Source organism: Hyaena hyaena, unplaced genomic scaffold, assembly GCF_003009895.1.
Source record: "Hyaena hyaena isolate Hyena2069 unplaced genomic scaffold, ASM300989v1 scaffold_440, whole genome shotgun sequence".
Lineage (NCBI taxonomy): Eukaryota > Metazoa > Chordata > Mammalia > Carnivora > Hyaenidae > Hyaena > Hyaena hyaena.
Window position 1 is genome coordinate 81,970 of NW_024081072.1, and position 17,502 is coordinate 99,471.

At 38.6% G+C, this 17,502-nt stretch overlaps 1 protein-coding gene across 6 annotated transcripts in view; it reads left to right on the forward strand.

Moving 5' to 3' along the window:
- The window catches only part of MTRF1 (mitochondrial translation release factor 1), a 68,711-nt gene that overhangs the window by 12,798 nt on the left and 38,411 nt on the right, over positions 1 to 17,502 (forward strand). For 4 of the 6 annotated variants that reach the window (XR_005531931.1, XR_005531932.1, XR_005531930.1 and 1 more), the window contains exons 2-6: positions 2,521 to 2,692; positions 4,637 to 5,062; positions 9,510 to 9,601; positions 11,456 to 11,537; positions 11,743 to 11,850. Coding sequence is in view for 1 of the 6 variants with exons in the window: in XM_039253151.1 (XP_039109082.1) it covers positions 2,626 to 2,692; positions 4,637 to 5,062; positions 9,510 to 9,601; positions 11,456 to 11,537; positions 11,743 to 11,850 (775 nt within the window). In the remaining 5 variants the exon portion in view is untranslated. Of the gene's footprint in view, positions 1 to 2,520; positions 2,933 to 4,636; positions 5,063 to 9,509; positions 9,602 to 11,455; positions 11,538 to 11,742; positions 11,851 to 17,502 lie in introns of those variants that run through there. The other 2 variants (XR_005531934.1, XR_005531933.1) reach the window with 2 other exon arrangements.

Sequence of the window (17,502 nt, forward strand, 5' to 3'; positions counted from 1 at the left end):
AAAGTCTATTTATTTATTTTGAGAAAGCAGGCTCCACACTGTCAGCAAAGAGCCAATGTGGGGCTCAAACTCAGGAACCATAAGATCAAGACCTAACCTGAAGCTGGATGCTTAGCCAACTGACCCACCCACCTAGGCATCCCTCCACTGGGCTTTTAAATATATACACATCACATATGTTGTTCAAATGGAATAGTTTGCTGAGTTGTTTTTTTGTCCCCCCCCCACTTCCCCAACCTTTTTTTTTTTTAGCAATATCTTTTGTTTAATGATAAATTGTGGACATCATTGTGTATTAATAAATATAGATATACCACATTATATTATTTTTTAAAAAACAGAGGAGGAAGCATGAAGGAGGAAGCAGTATTTATAATTACCCGAGATAAACGTCATTAGGGATTTTTTATAACTGAGAAATAAAATACATAAAGTACAGAAAGTTTCATGTACTGTATCTCAATAAACTTTTACATATGCAAATGTCAGTCTGCTTGGGCTGCCATAACAAAATACCATAAACTGAGTGACTTAAACAGCAGAAAAACTCTCACACTTTGGGAGGCTGGGAAGTCCAAAATCAAGGTGCTGGCAAGGTAGGTTTCATTCTGAGGCCTCTTTGTCTTGGAAAAAGAAAGGTGGGTAGAAAAGGAAGAGAGAGCCTGCAAGCTCTCTGAGGTCTCTTCTTATAAGGGCACAAATGCTACTAGATCAGGCTTTCACCTTTATGGCTCATTTAACCTCAAAGGCACTGTTTCCAGTGCAGTCATATTGGAGGCTAGCTTCAACATATTAGATTGGGGAAGCAGGGGACACAATTCGCTCCATAGCAGTAAGACTTATTTTTTAAGGAAAATAAAGTTATGTATTATAATACTTAAGCTACATGTCTGCATACACAAATCAAAATACGTTATTAAGGGATTTCATTGGATAATTTAGGAAAATGATTTATGTGGATCCCTTGGAATTTGTTCTCTACTGGAAAATAAATTTCATGTAGGCAAAGTTTTGTGTCTTTACTAGTCATTGCTAAATTTTCATATCCAGAACACCATGTAGCACATAACTGGTACTCATTATTGAATGAATGATTGTTTTCTTTTTTTGAAGGAGGGAGAGTATCAAAGCTTAGGAGCCACATATCATTAAGACAGACTGCCTTGACTGAATCAGTTCTATTACTCACCAGTTCTTTTACCTTGGACAAGTTACTTAAGCTCTCTATGCCTTAGTTTTTTCCTCTTCCACAAAATGAGTATTTTAGGGTTGTTGTGGTATGGATTAAATTAATAGGTTTCAACCATTTAGTATATAATTTAATATATACTAATGCCCTTAAGTAGGTGATGTTAGATATTTACATTTAGGGTTAATTTGCCATTTTTATATGTGGTCATAACCTAAGAAAATATCCTATGAATTTGGTTACATGAGATAATGTTTACCTTGGCTTTTCAGAAAGTGATATTGAGACACAGCTCTCGTGCAACTTGTAAATGTGATTGCCAGTGGAGTCTCCAAAGTAAGGCAATGTGTTTGCATTCTCCTGGAATTGTCTATTAGTTCGATTTTTATAATTATTTATTTAATTGGTAGTTTACAAGCTATGAACCTAGTTTGAGCCCTTAAATTCTGTATGTGTGTGCAACATCTATAAAGTCATTAATGTGTGGATATACGTAGTGTTCTATCTTTTTGATCCTCTTATGATTTTTAAAAATACAAATTTATATCCTCCTTTTGTTACTAGGTATTTTCTCAAGCAGTGTAAGCTTAACGTACAGCTATTAACATGCAAAATCCTGGGGCACCTGGGTGGCTCAGTCGGTTAAGCATCTGACTTCAGCTCAAGTCATGATCTCAGGGTCAGTGGGTCCAGGCCCCTTGTGCTGACCTGCCAGCACAGAGCCTGGAGCCAGCTTCAGATTCTGTTATCTCTAGCTCTCTGCCCCCCCCCCCCCCCCCCGCTCACGCTCTATCTCTCTCCCTCTCAAAAAATAAAAAAAAAAAACGTTAAAAAATTTTTTTAACATGCAGAATCCCACAGGAAAATTAAAAAAAAAAAAGGAAAAATGAAAAAAACCATTCACAATCCCCAAATTTGGGGGTGATGAAAAGGGAGCCCTCAAAAAAAAATTAAAGAACCACTGCTTTAATGGCTCCACCTATAAGGCAATTCTCTTAATTTCAAATTACTATATTGCAATTGTTGATCTCTTAATCAGAATGGTAGAGAATCTCTCTCCTGTATTTGCTGGTAACTATGAAACCAAAGGTCCATTGGAGGCAGCCGGGGCATAAACTACAACTCCCAGGATTCCTGGGTGGGAGCTTTGGGAGTTGTATTTCCTTCTACATTCCGCCACCGCCCCGCCCCCCCCCCCATCGCAACCCACGCCCTGGGCTCTAGCTCCGGATAAGTACTGTGCGCGCATAGTCATCTCCTGGGATAGTCTTTTTTGCCTTGTCATTTTTTTTCTTTCTCGATTTGTCATTTTTCTCTCGTGTTCCCGACAGCTGCTACACGCACGCCCACGACTACTCCGGAGAGGCTGAGAGTAAGCGTTAACCCGGAAGGAGTGATCCCGGAAGTGAAAGTGACCTAGTGTGTGTCGGACTGAAATGCTTCAGGTCGCAGACGGTTCCGGCTACAGTAAGGAAAGCTGTCGTACTTCCTTTTACTTCTTAGGTACTCACGTTTTTTTCTTTCGGTTTTGATCTTTAAAGGTCATTTTTCTACCCCCATTTTTTTTTTCATGTTGCCTCTTTGGAAGAACTCCGTATTCTGAGTTGCAGAATCTGGTTTACACGTGCTGCTCTGGAGCAGGCTTAGTGTCACCTCTGACCTGCCGACTCTTGAGAATTGTCCCTAGAATATCGAGTAATCCAGTTCCTGTGGTGGGTGACGGAGAAGACTTGCCGTTCTCAGGTATAGGAACCTTAGCGAGTAAAAGGTCTTGGGGTTTTCCCCCCGCTCTTAACATTGAGGTTCATGACCTTAAGAGTTATTCACTCTACTGTTCCTAGGATGAAAACTTTAGCCAAAAGTGTTCTGACAAAAATTTGGGATCCCTCTGATTTGTCCGTTTTCTCAAATGGGCACACTTACTCCGATGTGCTAGAGACTAGATGTAAAGACATTGGAAATCTGCTGAAGGACTGTTAACATTTCTTGGTGTTGGGCACTGGTGCATTCTTATACAGGTTTTCCAAATGTGATTCAGTATGTTAAAGTTTGTTAGTAGAATCCTGAATTTTGGAGATCATTCTGAATATTTTATTTCCTAGGATCTTATGATATTCAAGTTAGCTGATTTACAGTGATCAAATGAGTTAATAATATATGAATGCACTTCCTAGCATAGTAGGAACACTAGAGACAATAAAGGTTGATTCTGATAAAATTTTGACCCTTATTTCAACTTTGAACCTCAGAATTTTAAGGGCAAAGTGTTTTCCCTAAAATACTTTATCTTTTCCCTTTCTTAATAAAACTACTCTGTGCTTTTGTTAGCTTCTGATTATGTCTATTAGAGAGAAGAAGAACAGATAATTAGCGTACACAGCCAATTTCACCTAACTTGTAATTTTTTTAAGTAACCATTTTTTCCTGACCGTAATACAAGTAATACAAGCTATGCATGTAGAAAAATTAAAAAACACTTAAAAGTAGAAAAATTACAAGGCAAGCAAAAGGCATCTACAAGCCCACAACTAGAGATCATCTTGTTAACATTTTGCTATATTTCTTTTTTAGGTTTCCCCCTACCCCCAAAATAGTGATTACCTTTTTTACATGTATACCATAAATCATAGAAAATTTTGAAAATCTAGTTGAGATTATATTGTTTTGCATTCTGCTTTTTTATTTAATGCAATTATCGCCACTGTCCCTTTTTACCAGACCTACTTTCTTAGTATATTTGAAGTTTTCTTCCTTTAGGGTCTCAGCCAAAAGGAAGGCACCTGATTGCAGAATTGAGAATGGAAAGCACTGAGCTCTGAACAATAAAACTGCATTCTAGTATTAGCTCTGCCTGTCTGGCTGAGTGAGTAATCATGATTAAGTCACTTGACTTTCTTGGATATTTGGATACCTAGAATTAAAGACCTAGACAAGAAAACAGTTAATATCTTCTTCAAACTTTATTTTTTTTAAAGTCTTTTTTTTTTAATGTTTTATTTATTTTTGAGAAAGAGATAGAGACAGCATGAGCAGGGGAGGGTCAGAGAGAGATGGAGACACAGAATCTGCAACAGGCTCCAGGCTCTGAGCTGTCAGCACAGAGCCCGACGTGGGGCTCAAACCCACAAACCGTGAGATCATGACCTGAGCTGAAGTCGGATGCTTAACCGACTGAGCCACCCAGGTGCCCCTATCTTCTTCAAACTTTAGAAGTCTATGAATATGTGAACTGCCTAAAGCTTGCATGATTATTTCATACCTTACAAGTGCTTGTTCACATACTCAATTCTAGATTCTGAGTACTTGCTAGAAAATTGCTGATTTAATACAGTGTTTGGAGCTGGCTGTGGTGGTAAACTGAACAAGATTTCTTGAGGCTTCTTCCAGCTTTTGTATTTGTAGAGTTGTTTTTTTTTTTTTTTCCAGATTGTATTTATTATATTTCAGATGCTGAGATGAATCGCCACCTGTGTGCTTGGCTTTTTAGACATTCAACTTGTAATGGTCTCCACCAGTGCCGTATCCATCCCCAGTCTCGTCAGTTTACACAGAGACATCTTGATACAAGGCTGTGGGTTTTTAGACAAAAGAGGCATCTCATTCTCCATCATCTGTTAAATAAGAATTGTCCCAGGAGATACTGTCATCAAGACACCAGGATGCTGTGGAAGCGTAAGGGACTACAGAAATACATGGAAGGCCTGAACAAGGAGTACTGTACGCTTGATCAGTGTTTACAGCGAATGTCTCTAAACGAAGGTGACCGAAGGGCCTTGACTAGAAGGCATGCCGAGCTGGCGCCACTCACAGCCATTTACCGAGAAATTCAGGAGGCTGAGCAAGCAATTGAAGAACTAGATTCAATGTGTAAAAGTAGGTAAAAGATATGTGTGTGTATAAGGACATGATTGATTTTATAGGTTAAAGCTTTACTGAATGCAGTCTTTTAAAAAACCTAGAATGAATACATCCTATACTTGGAGAAGACAGGATTCCACCCTGGGTGTTTAAAGTATTTCAGCTACCAAATATCAGCTACTAAAAGACCAAGCTCCTCGTAGTGCTTGCCAAGTTTTTAGGGTCTAGGAGACTGAATATTGATATTTTCAAAAACTTTAATTTATTGAGCAGGTCTTTATTGAGCACTGTCCTATGAATATAGCAGAGACACAAAAATATAGTTCCAACCCCATCAAAGGGCTTATATTGGTCTAGATATTATTTCATCCTCCCGGAAAGAAACTCTGCACCCTGCAGTCATCTTGTCCCAATTCCCCCTTTCCTGCCAGCCAGAAGCAACTGCTAATCTACTTTCTAGATGTACTCATTTTAGGCATTTTATATAAATAGAGTCATATAATACATTCTTTGTCATTGCCTTTTTTCAGTTAGCATAATATTTTCAAGATTCATCTACGTTGTAGCACGTATTTGTATTTCTTTTTATTGTGGAACTATATTCCATTGTATGGATGTACCACAGTTTCTTTTCATCTATCCATTCATCAATTAATGGATATTGAGTTGTTTCCACTTTTTGGTTATTATGAGGAATGGTGCTCCAATTGCTGAGTTGTCTCGTAACTCTACATTTTACCTTTTGAACAGTTGCCAGACTATTTTCCAAAGTGGCTTCACCATTTCTATTCTGCTCTTTGGATTCTAGCTGTCCTAGTGGGTGTGAGATGGTATCTTATTGTGGCTTTGATTTGCATTTGCATTTCCCTGATTAATGATGTTGAGCATCTTTTCATGTCCCTGTTGGCCATTTCTATCTCATCTTTGGCTAAATGACTGTTCAGATCCTTTGCCCACTTTAAAATTATTTGTCTTTCTATTCACTTGTGAGAGTTCTTTATATTGTAGCTACAAGTTCCTTATCAGATATATGATATGCAAAAATTGTCTCTGTTCTGGGGCTTATCTTAGGAAGCACTATAATTTTTTTAAAGATATTATTAAAAAAAAAAAAAAGATATTATTAAAAAATATCTATGTGTTTTGAGAGTGGGGAGGGGCAGAGAGAGGGAAAGAGTACAGAGCCTGATGGGGGCTTGAACCCACAAACCGTGAGATCATATCTGGAGCCGAAATCAAGAGTCAGACATTTAACCAGTTGAGCCACCCAGGCACCCCTGACATTTTATTTTTAGGTAGTCTCTATACCCAACGTGGGACTTGAACTCACAACCACAAGATTGAGACTCGTGTGCTCCACTGACTAAGCCAGCCAGCCGTCCCTTTCCCCTCCTTTTGTAAAAAAGATTGAAGCACCCTAATTTTAATTTTGATGATGTCAAATTTATCTTTTTTTCCCCTTTTTGCTTGTGTTTTTGGTGTCATCTAAGAAACTGTTGTGTAATCCAAGGTCACAAAGGGTATATCCGTGTTTATTTCTAAGAGTTATATTTTTAACTTTATATTTAATTCTTTAGTCTATATGAATTAATTTTATATATGATGTAAGAGGTGTTTATTTTTCGTTTTAGTATTTCTTAATATTGCTCTTGCCTTAACATTTTCCTCATATGAAAATTTTCCAAAATGTACAGAAGTTGAGAGAAAAGTATGATGAACTAACCTGGGATTCAGCATTTATCCAGATAGGGCTTTAAGCTTTTAGTTTCTGAACTTGCCTCTGTGCTTCATCCTGTTTCATTAAGTGTTAGAGATGTTAAGCAATGTCAAGTCCAGTCACAGTTAGACCTGTAAATTTCTGGAGTTCCAGAGACTTGTATTTTCCTGCCTTCTGTTAGTGGTACCATGAGTTTCTTAACCTATGTTTAATGAGGACTTTTTTTTTACTCGTTTGCATTATGCCCTTCAAATTTGTAATTAATTAGTTTTGGGAAAGTTCTTTGCATACTATAGGAGCTGACTAAATGCTTTCCAAATTAAATTGATATAACCTTCTTCAGCCTTGGTTGTATCATATATGATTAAGATTGGATTGGATTGCTTCTGGAATGTCTTCTAGTTCTGCGATTTTGCTATTCTGTAATAGAAGCTACATTTGCTGTCTTACTATGTGCCAAGCACTTAAGCTAAATATTTTACAAATATTATCTCATTTGAATATTCACAATAATCTGATGAGGTAAAATCTTCGTTTTATAGATGAACCAACTAAGAGCTTAAAATGCCAAAGGTCACTCAGCCAGTCAGGAGAGGTGCAAGCATTTGAACCCAATCAGTGAGACTCTACAGCCTCTGTTCTTACCCACTGCACAATGATTCAGAGTCCAGTAGGCTCTACCTCTGTAGTATACCTTTCAGTAGTCCCCTTCTATTCTTTCTGCTCATTTATATCTTTATTATATCTCATCCTGGATGATTATAATAAATTCCCAACTGTATGCCACTTGCAGGCTTTCCCAGTCCAAGTACAACTTTAATCTATTACTCCCCTGCTCAAAATTTTCAGTAACCCCCATCGCCTATAAATACATATTTTTTGATTTGGCATTTAGGAGCCTCTGCAGAGTGACACCAGCCTCTCTGTATAGTGTATTAATTCCCATCGCATATGCTATCTTCCATTAAAAATAGATAACTCACTGTTCCCTGAATATACCAGTATCCTCCCATGTCTGTCTTTGCATTTATTGTTACCCACCAATTTCACCTTGTTAAAATTCACTCCTGTTTTACGTATGGCTTGGACGTCATACTTTGGCCTCAATCTCCTCTGTAAAACAAATAAGTTTACCTTTCTGTGTTTTGAGTTTTGATCCTATGTCTTAAAAGTTAATTGGCTTGGGGCGCCTGGGTGGCTCAGTCTGTTAATAATCCAACTTCGGCTCAGGTCATGATCTCGCAGTTCATGAATTTGAGCCCCATGTCAGACTCTGTGTTGACAGCCTGCTTTGGATTCTGTGTCTCCCTCTCTCTCTCTCTCTGTTCTCCCCTGCTTGTAGTCTGTCTCTGTCTTTCTCTCTCAAAAATAAACAAACATTAAAAAAAAAAGGTTAATTGGCTTAACTTCTGCCTCTTCCCTCATCATCTTCTTCAAGGCCAGAGCCCATGTCATACTCATTTTTATATTTCCTGCAGCACCAAACGTAGGATTAATAGACTCTCAAATCTTTGTATGTAATGAGATTGGATTAGATTGGATTTTATAGGTCAGTAAACAATTAGAGGCCACAAAAGTAATTTTATGTGACTGCAAATAATCTTTTTCTGTTACCTTTCACCTACCAGGTATCTATATGGAGTAATGTCAGCATGGTTTCCATCTGTGGCATAAGTGCATAACGTAAGGCCCCTGGTGATATTACAGTTCTGCAACTGATGATCCATAATTACAATTCAATTTGATGGCGCCTTATCCAGGAAGCCTTTCGCAAGTGCTGAAGTCTGGGTCATACCCCCTTCTTTATGCCTCCATGGCATTGTCATATCACATATTATAATCATGTGTGCATGCCCATCTTTCCCACCCCACTGAGCCACTTGAGGCCTAGAATCCTGTTTTATTCATCCTTGTGTTCCCAACAACTAGCAGAGTATCTGGCGCATAGTAAGCATTAAAAGAGCCTTCTCTCTTTTATAATTACAATATTTTCATTTCTGTCTTAATAAGAATCAGAAATTTCTACCTCAGTTTGCAAGCATCACCACTAACAAATGGGAGTCTAGGTGCCTAGAGCAATAGAGTCAAAGGTTATGAGATCCACCAAGCTTGTCTACTGCCTCTCATTGGTTAGCCTTTTTGTTGGGAGTTCTGTGATTTAACTTTCTGCTTTTGAAATAATGTGGAAAGGACCATTGTTTCCATAAAACAGAGGTTACAAAGATGTTTTGTTTGACCCACATGGTGTTTTTAAAAAGTGTTTACTGAAGTATAAACGTTTCAAGAGATTTCAAACTTTTCAGAGTTCTTGTTTCTGACTTTGAAAAAAATGCAGGCTCTACTAACCATGCTAGATTACCCAGTGTGCGGAGTAATGGCTGCTACCTTTCAGACAAAAAGTGGTCACCCCAATTTACTCCAAAACTGTCCTTATTTGAGTTTATATTTAATTAACCAGTTCCTTTTCAAACTTGTTTTATTTATCACCGACTTCTAGAATTACTTCTAGACATTCAAATCATAAGCTCTTTGGGGCAGTGATCATACTTCTTTTCACACTGACTTTTCTTAGATATACTTCACAAGTACCTATTAATTGATATTCTCTAACCATTCTAACTGTTCTTTTGTATAATTCCTTTCCTTCACAACTGAAATAAAATTTAGTAGGCAGAGATTAGGTAGCTATTTATGAGTGTCTCTGTGAGTATTTAAAAATTTATCATTTCTGTTGCTGCATTATAGGTCTAAATCAACAAGATGAAAAGCAGTTACAAGAACTTGCATTGGAAGAGAGGCAAACCATTATTCAGAAAATCAGTATGTTATACAGTGAGGTATGTTTTAGGTGGCAGACTACTCGATTGTGTTAATATAAAAGAATACTGTTTTACTAGGATATATTGTGCTCAAAGTACTTTCCAAACACCAGTTTACTAAGGCTCCTTTTATAATAAGTGATTAAGCTGGGTTTAATACTGTAATCTGCTCCAGATTGAATAATGGGATTGAAGTGATTGGGATGCCAAAGAATAAAACATCAGCTTTCCCCATTCTCCAAGAGCAACCATATTCCAAAGCTATTAACTTGCCAAGCAAGGAGACAGATGTTGGTAGAGAAATTTAGTTCACCCAGAGGAAGAATCGATAGTTTTTAAACCTTAGAAAAGGGGAGGTGTTCATAGTGATTGTGTTAATTAAGGATTGAAAATTTGCTTTCTGGTTAGAATGAAACAAACCGAAGAGTATAGACACAATTGGTTCACACAAGCCTTTAGCTCCTTGTAGTTCAGCGGATGATTTGTTTAAAAGATGGTGAAAGGGGCGCCTGGGTGGCTTAGTCGGTTAAGCATCCGACTTTCGCTTAGGTCATGATCTTGCGGTCGGTGGTTCGAGCCCCGCGTCGGGCTGTGTGCTGACTGCCAGCTCAGAGCCTGGAGCCTTTTTCAGAGTCTGTGACTCCCTCTCTCTCTGACCCTCCCCTGCTCATGCTGTCTCTCTCTCTCTCCTAGAAATAAATAAAACATTAAAAAAAATTTTTTTAAAAGACGGTGAAAAATACAGTGCTGTCTGTATACCATCTTTGTTTCTGTGCTATTCGCCATCTTCCTTCTTTCAGTCTCCCTACTCTGGGAATGCATAGTGGGGCTTGTTGAGGGGAATGAGGTGTGGAGGTATTGGTTACTGTGATTTAATCAGCAAGTCAAAGGCAGAAGTAGGGTGTCACTCTTGGTCTGATACTCTCTCCCTCAGACTATCATTTCTAGCAGAGACGGCGTATTTCAAAAATTAGCAGTAGGTACTTTTAGTTTGATTTCCAGGACGTTTTAGTAATCAAAAACAAAACTGCTTCCTTTTTCTCCTTTAGAGGGATGCTGATTACTTTCTTTATTAGGAAGCCCCTTGTTTTCTTGTCATGGTTCAAACTACTTAGGCCTTATCCTAGGGGACCTCAATATACTCTTTAAGCAGAAAAGCTCTACTGAGAACACAGGGCATGACCTGAGGTCTGCTGTCCTCTATGGCAGGAGAGAATACACAGCCATATGGAAAGAGTCCTTTTTTTCTGCAAGTGAAGACTTTCAAAGCTTTACTTCATTCATTAGATGAAAGAAGCTACTGTTTAAAACTAATAAGAGGCAAAATCTGAAAAAAAATTGAATGAAACACTCTAGACTTTGATCTAAACTTGGACATGTTAGAAAATTAAGATAATCTGATAGCATTGTGAGGAATACCCTGACAAGTACCTCCATTGTTAGCATGAATTGATCATTTATTTTAGGTCTGGTCCACTTTTTTTTTTTTTTTAATGTTTTTTTTTTTTTTATTTCTAGGAGAGAGAGAGAGACAGCGTGAGCAGGGGAGGGTCAGACAGAGAGGGAGTCACAGACTGAAACAGGCTCCAGGCTCTGAGCTGGCAGTCAGCACAGAGCCCGACACGGGGCTCGAACCCACGAACCGCGAGATCATGACCTAAGCGAAAGTCGGACGCTTAACCGACTAAGCCACCCAGGCGCCCCTAGGTCTGGTCCACTTATTATAGCATTTAATGATTAGACCTTGTTGGGGTGCTATATAATTGTGTTAATTATTGATTTTTTTTTATGGAGGTCTTTTATCTAAAATCAAGCAATAGTATACCATATTAAATATACACGCAAACACTGATTTTTTTTCCCCTTTTTCAGCTTTTCCAGAGTCTAGTGCCAAAGGAGAAATATGACAAAAATGATGTTATTTTAGAGGTGACATCTGGAAGAACTACTGGAGGTCAGTTTAATAATTTTATTGTAAATGATCCAAGAAAAAATATTTAAATTTTACCTTGGTTTGACACACTTTAACTTTAAAAGTCCATTAAATGTGTTTCACTATGGAAATAGTTACTCCTTATTTCCCACGGGGCCTGTACCTATGAGTGGCTGTCTTCAAAATCTGTGCTGACTGAATATTTTTTATATATATATATTTTTAGGTGATATCTGCCAGCAGTTTACCCGGGAAATATTTGATATGTACCAGAATTATTCAAGCTATAAAAACTGGAAATTTGAACTTCTGAATTATACACCAGCTGATTATGGTAGGCATATTTGAGGATTTGGTCCATAGATGATGCTAAAAAATTGTCTTACTTCTGATCTTCATTAGAACCATGTCGTCCCATTTTTTATTTAAAGTTTTCTTTTTTATTTTGAGAGAGAGAGTGCATACATACACGAGTTGGGGAGGGGCAGAGAGAAGTGGGGAGAGAGAATCTCAAGCAGGCTCCGCTCTATGAGCACAGAGTCCAACACCGAGCCCTGCTCTACAAACCGTGGGATCACAGCCTAAGTGGAAATCAAGAGTCTGATGGACTTTTAACCAACTGAGCCACCCAGGTACCCCTCCCATTTTCAAAAACATTTTATCTGTATCTGCTAAATGCTATGAAACAGACTCCTCATTCTCAGCGGCTTTACCCTAATAGAGGTCTTAACTGAGAAGAGAATGGAAAGTAGTGGAGGAAGGAATGTCTGAATTAGAGAAAATTTTCCTGGGGAGAATAGATAGATACCTTGCCTTGAAACTCATAGCTTTCTATTCAAAGAAAGATATGTTAAGGTTTTTGCTCTTAACAACTTTATCATTATTTATGTGATACAACCTGAAAGTGTAATCAGTTCGACTGAGTGGCTAATGATGTATTAGATTCTTTTTTAACATCTTAAATTTTTATAATCTCAAAGGTTAAATACACATAACAAAATAATCTTTCCAAGGATCTGGTCTTTCAGTGTGTCAGCCTTATGCCTCTCCTCCTCACTCTGCTAAATCCATTGAAATCGTTCTTCAGTCTTCAATCCTTTTCAAAAAGGATTTTAAATTTCTGAACTTTCTTCAGGCTCTCTTTTGAATATATTTCATCTACCTTATGTTCTTATTATTGTAATGTTGAAGCTAAAAAAAGTCTTCTCCCTATTTCATAGTATCTCAAAAACTTTTCTCGCATTTTTATTCTTTCAACTTCTCTCTTCATTTCATTGCCCTTAGTAGCATTTTCTCTACCTTTCCTTTTAGCACCATGTGTGAGTTTCCTGACTTTGCATTTACTCTCTCTCTTTCTTTTTTGTGTATTCAATTTTTATGGAAAGGCAGATAAAGTTAATCATTTGTCTTTATTTTTAAAACGCCACTCTAGTTGGGCAGATAAAAACTTATACAATGTAAACAATACCAAACAATACAAGTCCTTAAACTTTTAAACACTCAATTATGTTAAATCAGAACATCTGGTAGTAATTTTTTTTCCCATTCTTTTAAGCCGAATAAAAGTTTTAATCTTCTTGGTTATACATTGATACTCAGCAATAAACCACACACTCTCAGGAAAAAGGAAGAAGGATCAAAGTAAGTCAAACTGTGGAGGAAAATGAATGAATAAGAATGCTGTGCCTGGTACAGGTTTTCAAACAGCCAGTGGTCAAGAAAGAGGAATTGAAAGCAGAGGGAACGAGCAGCCAGGGCGGACACGTGGTGGCAAGAAAAATCTTGGTGTGTGTGAAGGACAGTGAAGAGGCCAGTTTACCCAGAGCGTATTTGTGATAGGAGGTCATAGGAAATGCTACTCTTGATCTCAGGGTTATAGCTTCAAGCACCATGTTGGGTATAGAGATTACTTAAATAAAATTTTTAGAAACAGCATTATAAAAGAGAATAGTGGCAAATGTCGCCAGTGACCTCCCAGATGTATATTTTGAATTCAGTTTTCAAGAACGAAAGATGAACTCAATAAAAACAGGAAGACAGATTCTGTTCCAGGGTGTAGAGCAGCCTAAACAATCCCTAGACAATGTGTGGGAAACCTTTCTTTTAAGATAGACTGACTTACTGGAAAAATTAAATAGAGCTACTTTAAAAAGTAAAAAGGACTGTTTTTAAAAAGTTATTTATTTTGAGAGAGAGAGAGCGTGCACACAAGGGAGGGGCAGAGAGAGAGGGAGGGAATCCTAAACACAGAGCCCCACATGGGCTCACGAACCGAGAGATCATGATCTGAGCAGAAATTAAGAGTCAGATGCTCAACCAACTGAGCCTCCCAAGTGCCCCCAAAACTACTTTTTTTTTTAAAGAAGGAAAATTTTAAATATTTTACTCCATACCTTTAAAATTAAAGACCAAGTGGGACACCTGGGTGGCTCAGTTGGTTAAGCGTCCAACTTCAGCTCAGGTCATGATCTCACAGTTCATGGGTTCGAGCCCTGCATCGGACTCTCTGCTGACAGCTCAGAGCCTGGAGCCTGCTTCAGAGTCTGTGTCTCCTTCTCTCTCTGCCGCTCGCCTGCTTGTGTTCTGTCTCTCTCTCTCTTTCTCTCAAAAATAAATAAACATTAAAAATTTTTTTAATTAAAGACTAAGAATAAACCTCTACTTATTAAAATTATAAAATACTTAAAAGTTGATTTAGTTATAATCAGGAGAAGAAAAGGTGTGAATAGGAAGGCTAAAATAGAGAAGGGGTAAAAAGCACCAACCTTATAAAATATGTATGTTAAATTCTATATATATGTTTTAGTATTTAATTGAAATGGAGAGGAACTCACAAAGATTCACACAGCCCTAAAAGCTAAGGTTGAAAGGAAACATACTTTAATGCAAAAATTCATGCATTAAGTGACTTAAAGTCTTTTGTGACTGTAGATGCAGATACAGATAATACTCAGTCATTCCATAAATAGTCCAAACCAAATGATTACAAGATAGTTTTTGTGGAAGCAGTAGAGGCGGTAGTTCTGGATGTGTAGTATAGGTCTGACACTGTGTTATTCTTTTTTTTTTTTTTTAATTTTTTAATGTTTTATTTATTTCTAGGAGAGAGAGAGACAGCGTGAGCAAGGGAGGGTCAGAGAGAGAGGGAGTCACAGACTGAAACAGGCTCCAGGCTCTGAGCTGGCCGTCAGCACAGAGCCCGACGCGGGGCTCGAACCCACGAGCCGTGAGATCATGACCTAAGCGAAAGTCGGACGCTTAACCGACTAAGCCACCCAGGTGCCCCATGACACTGTGTTATTCTGTATACTGGGTATCTGATAAATTGAAATGTCTTCCAAGTTAAAAGGATTCTATGAAATGTATTACATTATCTCCTCCTTCCCAACAGTTGAATGTTTATAATTATGTTTTATTATTCTCTGCTTGCCAGTTAAATTTAGGGAGAGGTCACTTAAAGTAAAGTGATGGTTATTTTTATGTGTCCAGAAGACATACTTTTTATCACAGCTGTGAGAAATAAATTCCTAAGGGGAGCCCTGGCGTCCTTGAAGAGCTGTCTGATTGCTCTTCTCTGTCAGCCAGACCTTACAGTGGGGACTTTGGCAGCTGAATTGGGAAACCTAAATGCAGTGGGAGTAACTGGCTTTCCAGGTGGCAGGGGGCAAGTGGCGGCACTCAGCAGCCAAAGGCAGGGTGGGTGTGGTTATGGTAATGGACAGCAGAGTCAAAGCAGCAGTCAGAGTAGTCTGCTGCACCTAGACCTGTGGCATTGGCTACTTGACTGTGACGTCTCTAAAGTTAAAATAGATAGGAAGCCTCGTAAATTTTTACTTGATATGTATAAGCAGAAAAGTCTTACGTCAAGTGAACAGAAATCTAACTTTAACCTTGAAAACAAGTCATGGCTCCTCAATCGGTTCTCAGACTTGAGCAAGTTTATAGACCGAAACCCCTTGAATAGAGGGGAGGCTGGATCCCCTTGAGGAAGGACCCCAGGATATTGCCAAATATGTATGCTTTTCACTCTTCTCTCAGCATTCTCCCAAAAAGGATCTGTGGCCTTTTCCCAGGGTAACCGTTCCTTACAGAAAAGGAAACAACCAGACTTTTCAGGGACTACTGGCCACTGGCTCTGAAATGACACTAATTCCAGGAGACCCAAAACATCACTGTGGCCCATCACTAGAAGAGAGGCTTGTGGAGGTCAGGTGAAGAAGAGTTTTAGCACAAGTTCCTCTCACAGTGGGCCTGGTGGGTTCCCAAACCCGTCCTGTGGTGGTTTCCCCAGTTCTGGATACATAATTGGGACAGATACACTCAGCTGGCAGAATCCCTGTATTATTTTTCTGACCTGTGGGGTAAGGACTATATGGTGGCAAAGGCCAAATAGGAGCCATCAGCACTGCCTCTACCTAGGAAAATAGTAACCCACAAGCAATCCTGCATTTCTAGAGATTGCAGAGATTAGTGCCACCATCAAGGACTTGAAAGATGCAAGGTTCGTGATTCCTACCATGTCCCTTTTCAATTTGTTTATTTGACCTATGAAGAAGGTAGATCAGATCCCAGTGAATGACAGTGGGATGTTATAAGCTTAGCCAACTGGTGATTCTAATGACAGTTGCTGTACCAGATGTGGTTTCTTTACTTGAGCATTGAGCAAATTCACAGCCCCTGATACCTGCTATGTAGCCATTGATCTGACAAATGCTTTTTTTCTCCATACTTATCAATTAGGGCCACCAGAAGCACTTTTCTTTCAGCTGGCAAGGCCAGCATTGCACCCCACTGTCCTACCAGAAGTGCATCAATTCTTCTGCCCTACATCATAATTTTAGCTTACAGGATTTTTTTTTTTTTTTTTTTGGAGAGAGAGAGCATGGGAGCAGGGGAGGGGCAGAGAGAGAGGGAGACCCAGAATCCAAAGCAGGCTCAAGGCTCTGAGCTGTCACGATAGCACAGAGCCCAGCATGGGGCTCAAACCCATGGACTGTGAGATCACAACCTGAGCCGAAGTTGGCCGCTTCACTGACTGAGCCACCCAGGTGCCCTAGTTCACAGGTATCTTGATCATCATTCTCTTCCACATGATATCAACTGGCCCAGGAGAGCCAATGATACAGTTCCAGTTACTACTAATACTTATTGATGGCTAAATGTCAACACTGCTAAAGGCTCTCCAAGTGTTTATCTCAGTTATTCCTCACAACAACCCTTGGAGGTAGGTTGAATTCAGGTCTGTGTCATACACTTACTTATGCCTTGAAGCACTACTCACATAGTCTGCACTATGAATGGTTTCCATACAGTAGCCCTAGTTATGATTACTATTTACAAAAAAGGAAACCAAAGCATGAATAAATGAAGTAACTTGCCTGTGGACACACAACTAGGAAGAGGAAGATCTTAAATTTGAACCCAGGCAGCCTAAGATTGACTCTAATAATCTGTACAGTAAAGCTGCAGCCTTCTCCTTTCCATCATAAATTCAAATATGTGCCCTCAGCATGAAGTAGGTAAAGGGGGATGAGGGGAATAATAAATAATACAAGTACAGAGTGAATGTGAGATGGAAAATTGTAATTGTTGTGGCCTCACCCTGTCTCAGTTTCTGGATATCTTTCATAATATGACCATCTGACTGCACTGAGTATGAATGATAAACAGTTACATTTTTCATATCATCCGACCCCTAAATGCTAGTCAGCTTCTTTATCTGGTATTCAAGAAGATAGAGTAATTTGTCCAAATACACATATTGGTAAAACTGACAAAGGGATAGAATCAAGTATTTATCATGCCTTTCCTATATAACTGTAGCAACTAGTAGACAAGGGGAAATGTCTCTTTATAAATGTATATTAGCCAATAATAAGTGAAAGAAATTACAGAATTAGAATACCACTATTTTATAACCCCTGTGATACATTAAACATCAAAGCCTGTCAAGACCATAAAAAGAAAGAAAACAGTCCTATACCTA